General features: G+C 41.0%; 1 protein-coding gene across 1 annotated transcript; it reads right to left on the reverse strand.

Annotated features, from left to right (window-relative positions):
- Positions 1–10,333: 10,333 nt before the first annotated feature.
- LOC143616142 (uncharacterized) lies at positions 10,334–10,807 on the reverse strand. The gene has a single exon (XM_077089064.1). The coding sequence runs from the start codon at positions 10,805–10,807 to the stop codon at positions 10,334–10,336; it is 474 nt and encodes a 157-aa protein (XP_076945179.1).
- Between the last annotated feature and the right edge of the window lie 248 nt (positions 10,808–11,055).

The raw sequence follows: 11,055 nt of genomic DNA on the forward strand, positions 1-11,055 counted from the left end.
CACGTACATATACTCTTATCGACTGAGATGGGGAGAGGGTTTTTTGGGTTAATGAGGGCTATATATGTGTGTGTAAAGTAATAATAATAATTAAATATGTTTTGTAGGTTTGTGGAGCTTTTCTACTTTTCTAGGTAAGAATGTGATGCTTTGGTTCTACATGTTAAGTTTAGAAAAATGGTTAGAAATCACAAGTATATTTATATAGAAGAGACATGATTAATAATCTATAGGTATCTAAATTTCTTGCTGACAGATTTGTAACGGCCCATTATGTGTTCAAAAGTAAATAATTAGGGTATTTTTGGTTAGAGTTAATTGAATAAAATGAGAGAAAGAATGAAATCGATAAGGGAATCGAATAGATCATTACTATTCATTTATTTTGTTGGAAAATTGGATTTTAATAATCAAAACTATTAACCATTGGCCAACATTAATTTCAACTATCATTTTGACCAGTGACAATCCCAACTATCACTTTTGTTATTAATAACAATCCTTCACTAAAAAAATTGTTAACTCTGTTAGTTTTATTCTTTTAAGTTAGTGAAATGACCGAACTACACCACTAATAATAATAATAATAATAATAATAATAATAATATAAACAACAAAAAGAGCAAACCAATCTCAGTCATCTCTTCCGACACCGCAGAACCTAACTCCACCAGAGAATGGGAACTCCGGTAACTGTTGACCTAAATCCACCGGAAAATCTGGAACTCCCGTAACCACCACTGCGGAACCTAACTCCACCTTCATCACCGGCTATAACGGGCAAAACTCGATCACCATAAACCCACCCCGACAATCATTCTCCGCATCCCCGGTATTTGTCTCCTTCTCCACCCATTTTCCATGACCACCATCTCCACCATAGTCGTTTCTCGCCCCTTTGTCTTCCTCACATTTTTCCGGCTAGGAGATGTTAGGCCGGTCATAGGCAACCAGATTTCTCGCCCACTCTTTGTCAGGTGCGGTCGGTCACTAAGATAATAGTTGTATCTAATGTCGTCCCAGGCGATATTTCGGACAATCTGAACCAGATCTGAGCCAATTTGGGAAGTATGGTTCATATCCAACATTGTGATTATGGGTTAACTTTAGATCGTATGTGATATGAACCAAACAAATGCGGTCTCTAACGTTGTCTATGAGTTTACTCTGTGATTATTCGTTGATTTAGTCGAGTTGCAGGTTTGGCGGTGGTTACCGGAGTTCCAGATTCTCCGATGGAGTTAGGTTGGTGGTTGATACTGGAGTTCCCATTCTCTGGTGGAGTTAGGTTCAGCGGTGATTATCGGAGTTCCCAATTTTCCGGTGAAGTTAGGCTGGAGAAAATGACTTATGAAGCTTGTTCGTTCTTTTTGTTTTTTTTATTATTATTATTATTATTGTTAGTAGTAGTATATATTTGTTAGTGGGGGCAGTTCGATCATTTCACACTAACTTAAAAGGACAAAATTAATGGAGTTAACAATTTTTTAGTTAAGGATTGTTATTAGTAACAAAAGTGATAGTTGAGATTGCCACCTGTCAAAGTAATAGTTAGGATTAATATTGACCAATGTTTAATAGTTTTGATTATTGGAATCCAATTTTCCTATTTTGTTTGGTTAGCCTATGAGAATGAAATGAACTACTACTTTATGTTGTTTGGTATAAAAAAAATATAGGAATGAAAGAGAAATAATAAAAATACTCTTATCTCAAAATATTTTTTTTACCAAAATAAAAAAATTGCAATGGTGACGACTATAGTTCCAATGACGACAATGGTGGTGGTGGGGGTAGTCAAGTGGTGGTGGTAGCGGTGGTACTATTGGTGGTCAGGTGGTGGTGATGGTAATGGTAGGGTGGTGGCGACCGTGATTGTAGTCAGGTGGCGGTGGTTAGACAACGACAGTGGCGGTGGCGGTGATGGGTCATGCGACGATGATGACATTGGTTGTGGTGGTTAAAGCAACGATGCTGGCGGCAACAGTGGCGGTGGCAATGGTAGTGGTGGTGAGTGTTGTTGTTAGGTGGTGTTGCTAAGAAAGTATAATGAAAGAGGAATGAAATGGAAAAAAAAAGAATGGGATGATATGGAATGGTTTTAACGGAATAATATTTAATGTGTAACGGGTGATTTCATTCCATTGAGTCATCAAACATCACTTTTTTCATTTCGATGCAATAAATCATTTTATTCCTCTGTCTTTATTGCATACCAAACGTTACCTTAGTGTTAAAAGTAACGAGTTTGATATAAAAGTGTCGAAAATAACTAACATCCAAATAATATACCAACCGACATGGTTACAATTTGGTAAATCAGTTCGGGTATATTGGGTTTTCGGTGTAAAAAATTGGATAATCGGTTTAACCGTGGTAAACTCGGTTTGATATACGGTACAAAAAATCCAAAAGGTGTTTGGGAAAGCTCATTCAAAAGCTTTAAATTGGAGCTTTTCAAAATTGGCTTTTGCTTTTCAAAAAGCAAATCAGCAAAAAAGTAATTCTAAAAACTCACCCAAACACTCCCTTAGTGGGTGTTTTAGCAAAAAGGGGGTGTCCCTATAATACCCCTTTTTGTAATTCGTTTATATATATTTTTTGTTGCTAGATGTCAGAACTAAAAAAAGAAAATACGATTTGGGACGATCAATGATGACCGTTGTTTGAGTCATGCAAAAACCTAATTAACCTAAGCAGCTAGGGTAAGTCAGGGATCGTATCCACCAGGAGTATGTGGTCAGTGTGAAGTGAAATCAATTCCTAAACTTATGAAGTAATTCAATTAAAGTGCTGATCACACTAGCAAACGGTTTATATGTTATAACAAGCAACCAAGTAATCACGTATTCAATCAATTAACAAAGACAAATCACACCCGAATATCCAAGTAATTAACCTAACAGCAAACTCATGCAACTTAACAGATTAACAATCACTAATCAATACCGATTGACTAACTAGATAAACCTTAGGCATCAACGCTTACTAACACACGGCACTGGTTATCAAACAGTCCCTGCCAGTGTGACTCAACTAAGGGAAAACGTATGCTTCATCACATTCAACTAGTCAAAACAATCCTATAAGCAATTATCATAGCAACTGGCACAATAATCGTTCTTATCGAAATAAACCTAAACTGACTGAGTGCACAATAATACTAGACATCAATACTCATAGATTAATCAAAGATCATTACAATCAATTCGTTCTAAATACATGAGAAAAACTGAAAGATACAATACTCTACATCCCGGGTATGACTCGAAGAAACTAGCCGCGTATCGGCATCTCTCGGGCCTCGGTTATGATCTGGTAGGCCATGTAGGACACTTAGAGATGATTGAGGATGATCGGGACTTGCTCTTATGCTCTGGAAATCGCCTGGAAGGTGAAGAATAGCGTCTACGGTCGTCAAAACGAATATAACATGCAAACCCTAACTTTCCCGTACGCGATGGTCCCCTCCTCTAGTCCATCGTGCTACGCGATGGACCAAAAGTCAAAGCATCATTAAATCAAGGGCATCGCGTAGTGCGATGCCCTGCCTCCCACACCCATCGCGCTATGCGATGGGTCATTTCAGTCAGCAAGTCCACATGAGTGCCTCGGTAAGCGTGCTGGACATCCCGGGTCTTCATTCCATGCTTGTACAGGTCCAAATTAAGCGCGTTAAGTACCTGTGACCTGAAACACAACAAACATGTATGAAGTACCATAGTTCCTAAACTAAACGAGTAAAACGGGTAAGTTAACACACATAAATATGTACAGATAAACCGAACATCACATCCCCACATTTATCTTTCGCTTGCCCTCAAGAAAAACTCTAAAGTAAACATTAACCGCCATCATAGGTCAACCAATTATCACCATTAATACTAGCAAGGTTTAAGGTCATGCCCAGTTTCCCAGACTGACACTTTCTAGATTGACAACCCACAAATAAAGTTAATGCTACCATAAAAATATAGCCCAGACAAGTGTACTTTGTTTCGGTTAGAGCATACATGTTCACACCCCTCACACTATCAACACTCCTCTCGGTTTAATATTTAAACTGACAAAAGATGTGCCAGTTGTCCCTGCCCTCAATATACCTAGTATGAGCTACAACTTAATATGCTTGCAGGTCAGTCTTATCTCCACCCATTAACCACCGGTTGCATAAAGACTCAGACTAGGGTTTTGCTGAGGCTTAGGTTTGGGTGCGGATTAGGCTTATTTAGTGACTCAGGTGGATGAAACCCAGTTAAACAAACCAATATACAGACTCACGAATACAAACAAACTAATTACATAATCAACTGCTATTTACAACTGAAACTTATTTTTGTCTTTTTCCTGATTTTTCAATTTTTTTTTTCATCAATACTAACTGAAATGACTGATAATTACAACTCAGAACTTAACAATTTTACAACTCGTCTGACTAAGTACAACTCGATATATATACAACTCGATAACGAACTGGATTTCATCACACGGGTAAAAATAACATAAAGGCCAAGGCTGAAATGATGTGTAATGTTCAGTTTAACAAACGAAAAAGGAATAAGGTCCAAACGGGCTCCTAGGGGATAATGTCGGGTAAGGAATTTATTTAGTGAGGAAAATATGTACGGAATGGGTTTTCTAAAGTCCTAATCTCCATAAAGGTGGTGGTATTAAGATCTTGAAAAGCATGTGACAAGCAAGTTCTAATTTTGTAAAACATACCGGTTTCCATCAATAAATGACAAGACATGTTTTATAACTATTATATAATATGTGTATTAAGTATAGGGGCTAATCTCACAATATGTCTGGAAATATGGGCTGCCGATATGAAACATGTATACCCGTTCCCTTGACTCGTTATCCCGGCCTAAACGATTCCATTTTCAAACTTCTCGTTTTTAAAAACATTTGTCGGGAAAACTATCGAGAAGCTGAAAAACCAACCATGATCAAAAACCTCTAACTTGGCATTAATAACATAAGTGACAGTTAATAACTTAAGTTTCTGAATACTGTTCGAGGTACTATCAGGCTAAAATTTTTCAATTGTCCCCCATCCCCACACTTGAGGTTGACATTGTCCTCAATGTTAAAATAATCATAAAACAATTAATAATCATTTGGGGTACGGGGTTGAACTGACAGTTTTACTACTTAAAAACCCGGGGAACAAATGTGATGAACTACTGCAAATATACAATTACAATTCTAAAAAGTAACATAAAAATAACAAAATAGTTTATGAGACCGAAATCACCTGATAATAAAGACAATGCAATGCGAAACTCGGCCCACAACTCTCAACACACTCGTGACACATGTCTCCATCACTGACCAATTCTGTCTAACCAAATCTGCACAACTCTCGAGACATGTATAAGCAACCACTCACAAGTATAAGACTTAGGTCTTACGAGAGTTAAAATTATTATTATATTATGAAATCATTACCGAGCCAAGTTAGTCAATTTCATAAAAAATTTTGTTAATTATTTAAAAATAATAAAAGACTAACTCACTTTCGTAGGAATCACGATTGCATTTAGCGTATGCAACAAGCCCTTTAAACCCCCCGGTAGCCCGGGTGGACGAGTGAGGTCTCGTGAGGGTTTATAGTGAACACACCCACAAAGTTTCAAAGCAACACAGACAAATAAACAAAGATATACAAATATACAAATCACATACAGCAGACAAACATCACAAGATATATACAAATGTTACCCAACCGGTTACCCATATATGTTTCCCAAATATAATATAATAAAATATACAGACCATATAGATGGAAACAAAAAACATGGAAAACAAACAAAAACGGCAACCGGCGTTTACTGCCAACTAATCTCCTACAGCGGGGTCAGGTTGATCAGCTGCCTGACCCGACCCCGACGCCTTCGCCTGATCTCCAGCCTGCTATTGTGTCTGTAAAGATGCTGGGATCGGTACCTGCAGATGAGTGAATAGTATGCGGAAATACTCGTCCTGGCGGGCCATGTGGGCCCGCATTTCCATCTGCTGCTGATGTATACTCTCTAGTGTGACTGGCGGCTATGGTGGCTGCGGTGGCTGGCGTAGAGGGTGCTGCTGCTGAGGTCTCATGATGTGGAAGACATGGAAGGGCTGTCGGTGAGTCGGAATACCCATCTGAAGCGCGACAGCCGCGTCTGTCCCCGGAGGTGGTGGTGCGTGAGGACCCTGTCGGACCGGTACAAGCGTAGGTGGATCATGAATCTCACAGTACCCGGCCCTCCGGGCGTCCTCCAAATCATATGGGGCCGTAGCAGGCCATCGGGTAAAATAATCAATCGGATAACGGTCAAATACCCCGAGGCGCTCTGCTAGGCGAGTAATATATGGCCCCATAGCCAGCTGGGCTGACCGGCCCTGCCAACTACGGCTCCGGGAGAACGACGCGAGAAGCAGCGTCGCTATATTGGCCTCCCGACCCGTGATCATCGATAGTAGTGCAAAAAGATCAATGTTGCTGCACTTATTGTAGCCCGAATGACGGCTCACGATAGAGCAAGCAACTATGTGGTGAAGGTAACGGTGGATGGGGTCCCGAATGGATGACTCGACCACGGTGCTCGAGTGGGCCCTGTCCGCTATCGTGGCCCAGAACTGGCCCAACTGGGCCTCGGTCAGCCAAAACTCCCGGTTAGTCTACGACCGAAGAGTATAACCCCGGACGCTCATAAGAAACGCCGGAGTCAGCACCTCTTCTGCGGTGTAGTAGCCAGCGGCGACGGCAAACTGAGGAACCGACATCTCAAATGTCTGCCGTCCCAAGGCAAATGATACCGCATGTGGCTCGGAGAAATCGGAGGGTACGTGTCTGAAGGTAGAAAAGAACTCACGTGTGAGCTCGACGTATTGTGCCGAGTCACAAGTGAGGACCTGGACCCACCGATCACTCAACATGGCCCGGACGGCCTCTTCACGACCCACTGTAGTGAGTAGGGGCCAGTCGATCGTCCGGTTTTGGAAGAGCTGCATCGCCGCGAAGCGACGATACGCGGTCTGCTCCTCCGACAATGGAGCGAATCGCAGAATGATGTGAGGGAAAAGGCGGCCGTCCCCACGATCGCCTCCCAATCTGTATCGGGAGTGATCGGGATCTCGTCCCCATCGTACCTGATGACCCGTGGTGGGCGCACCACGGGCTGCGGGGGCTCTGGTGTACCTCTCGGCCTGGCTACGGGACCACGTCGTCCCGCGCCTGCTGGTCTCTGGCGCTTGCGCCAGGCGGCGCCTGAAAAGGGTCCTGGAACATCTGACATATGGCATGACAGAGATAAAAATCACTATAAGTTACGAAAAACGAGAAAAAATCGGGATGCCCTATATACAGATAAGCTAAACTAGGTGTCTCCGCCCGAATGGAGATTGAGTACGGGTGGATAACCTAAAGACGATTAACACTCAAAAATCCCGAAACACGCAACACACGACTCGACTCGAACAAAACTGACTCAAACGACATGAAAACAGACACACTGACTAATGTCTCGAAAAACGTGCAACACGACAAACATAATCGGGATTCACAGAATTGGTCGAATCAGGTCTCGAGATCCATTTATGGTATTATAATATTATATTATTAATAAAATATATGTAAATTATTACAATATTAAGTTTAATGATATTATTATTAGTAATAAAATTTTATAAAATTATTAATATTATAATAGTAAATTAACATATTATTAGTAGTATTAATTAAATTTTATTAATTAAAAGTTTTATAATTGGTTATTAGAAAAATTATTATATTAAAAATTTTTATACTTATTAAAATTTTAGTATTATTATTATTATTAATTAAAACAAAGTTACGTGATATTATATATATTAAAATATTAGATTTGAGTTTTTATAGTCTTTATATTAAAGTAATATTATAATATTAAAGTATATTAAAATAATATTAAAATTTTTATTATTCTTTATTTATTTTACTTTTATTATTATTATTATTATCAATTTTCGAATTAAGGAACTCGACCCGGTACCCGAACATTTAAACATAACCCGAGCCAAACTCTAATCCCGCCAACACTCAAAATCACCAAAAAAAACCCGGCAACACAAATCCAAAAACATCACAACCAATTTCTCGAGCAAAACCCCTTAACAAATCAAACTCAACCATAATCGCTAACAAATTAAACATAAATACGGTTTAAGAGAACCACAACCTATCAATAAACCACACTCGACGGAAATGACTAACACATTGCTAACGACTTAATCAAATACACAAGTTGAGTACACGATAGCCAAATTAACAAACCGACACAACTAGAATTCCGACAACACGAAATAAGAACAAAGTAATTAGCAAACCTCGATGTCGGAAAACAGTGAGATGAATGCTAGACGATAGACGGTGACGGAGATGTTAAGTGGTAGCAGTGATGGATGGTGAGAGTGGTGGTGGTGGCGCACAGTGACGGTGGGTGGATGGGCTGCAGCGACGGAGAATGGTGATAGATAATGAAGGGGTGGTAGTGGTGCACAGCGGTGGTAGGTGATTGGTGGTGATGAAGAATGGTGGTGGTGGAAGCTGCGGTGGACGGCGGTGCAAGGGAGAGAAAGACGGTGGTGGTGTGCGGTGGTGGTGTGATGGTAGTCGGAGTCAGAGAGAGGGGGAGAGAAGGTGATAGAGAGAGATGAGAGAGAGAGAGAGAAATGAAGCGGTGGTGATATAATTTTTTTTTTCGGATTATCCACGACCCATCGCGTAGCGCGATGGGTCAGGAAAATAACGATCGCGCTGCGCAACCCAAAATAATCAAATTAGGGTTTAGGAGCTTTCGCGTAGCGCGATTGTCTCTGATCTGGCGTCATCGTGCTACGCGATGATGTCAGATGTCTGGGATGCCAAGGTAACCATCGCGTAGCGCGATGGTTAACCTTCAAGGGCCATCACGCTACGCGATGGTCCCCTGGGAACAGAAAGTTTTGTCAAATTTTGCGTCGGCCATTTTACGACCCGGTCACTTTTCGACATCCCGACATCACCCTGAACACGTTTCCGAAGTTAAAATCTGCAATGCGTACCTGGATTGACGTGAAATTTATCAAGAACTTACCGACTCTCCATGATGCACACTTCACCAAAATCCTCCCAACACTTGGGAATTGCTGCATAAAACTCGAGACAAAAGTCAAACAACGACTCAACAAATAGAAAATAAAATGGAACACACTTACAAATCCCAGGTTGCCTCCCGGTCAGCGCTGAATTGCGTGTCTACAGCTCGACAATGCCTTGAATGCCTCAATTGTCCTCATAAATCGGTGAGGTCACAATGAAGCTCACCGATTCCTTGTCCATTTTGTGAATATCGTCCATCTCCAAATATGGCTTCAACCTATAGCCATTTACCACTTGCCTCACATGGTCGTTAAAGTCTTTAATCTCGTATTGACCATGGTTTCCAACCCCAACTATCACAAACGGGCCCGTCAACTTACTTTTTAGCTTACCCGGGAAGAGCTTCATCCTCGTGTTGTATAACCAAACCTTCTGACCAACTTCAAAGTTCTTCAACCAGATCTTCGCGTCATGTATTTTTTTCATTTTTTCCTTGTAAGCGGATGCACACTCATACGCTTCATCCCGTAACTCCTCGATCTCGCATAATGCTAATTTCCTAGCTTTACCTGCATCATCATAGCTAGTATTAACTTCCTTAGTAGCCCAATAAGCACGTTGTGCAATCTCAACCGGTAAATGGCAATCCTTTCCATACACAAGTCTATATGGTGTGGTTCCAATCGGTGTTTTAAAAGAGGTTCGGTAGGCCCATAAGGCATCGGTCAACTTCGTTGACCAATCCTTCTGGTCCGTCCGAACAGTTTTCTGTAAAATCTGTTTAATTTGCCGGTTTGAAACCTCAACCTGTCCACTCGTTTGTGGATGGTAAGGTGTTGCAATTCTACGATCCACTCCATACCTTTTAAGCAACTTTCCAAATTTAAAATTTTTAAAATGGGAACCCCCGTCACTAATAATAGTTCGGGGAATTCCAAACCTCGAAAAAATGTTGCTTTGTACGAAATTACAAACTACAGAGTGATCATTTGTCCTGGTGGCTATCGCTTCGAACCATTTCGACATATAATCGATAGCCACTAGGATGTATAAATTACCGTACGAGTTTGGGAATGGGCCCATGAAATCGATCCCCCACACGTCAAAAATATCAATTACTAGGATCGGTTTCAAGGGCATCTCATCCCTCTTGGAGATACTCCCGAGTTGTTGACACTTCAAAAAACGTGTCGCGAACTCGTGAGCATCCCAAAACAGTGTTGGCTAATAAAAGTCACTAGTCAACACTTTTCTAGCGGTTTTCTGTCCGCTAAAATGACCACCACACGCAGATGAATGCGCGTGCTCCAATACTGATCGAACATCCTCTTCAGGTATGCATCTTCTAATCATCTGATCAACTCCAATCTTGAACAGATCGGGGTCGTCCCAAATATACTGCTTCACCTGTGCCATCAAATGTTTCTTCTTCCTCCTTGGCCAGTGTTCGGGTAGATCACCTGCAACTTTAAAATTGACAATATGAGCAAACCAAGGGTTTTGGGAAACCGCCAAAATCTGTTCGTCAGGGAAAGACTCGTTTATGGGTCCATCCCGGTCTCCATCTTCAATCACAATCCGGGACAAATGATCCGCAACGACATTCTCTGTTCCATTTTTGTCTCGGATTTCCAAGTCAAATTCCTGCAACAACAAAACCCATATTATTAACCGGGGTTTCGCGTCTTTCTTGTCCATGAGGTACTTAACTGCAGAATGATCCGAATAAACAAGTACTTTGCTACCCCATATATAAGAACGGAATTTATCCAAAGCATACACTACCGCAAGCAACTCCTTCTAGGTTGTAATATAATTCAACTGAGCGTCTGAGAGGGTTTTGCTTGCATAGTATATGGCAACGGGTTTCTTCTCAACCCATTGACCCAAAACAGCCTCGACTGCATAATCACTCGCGTCACACATGATTTCAAAAGGCAATTTCC

This window comes from Bidens hawaiensis, unplaced genomic scaffold, assembly GCF_021521415.1.
Source record: "Bidens hawaiensis isolate Kalapana, Puna unplaced genomic scaffold, B.hawaiensis_p1.1 tig00046009_1, whole genome shotgun sequence".
Taxonomy (NCBI): Eukaryota; Viridiplantae; Streptophyta; class Magnoliopsida; order Asterales; family Asteraceae; genus Bidens; species Bidens hawaiensis.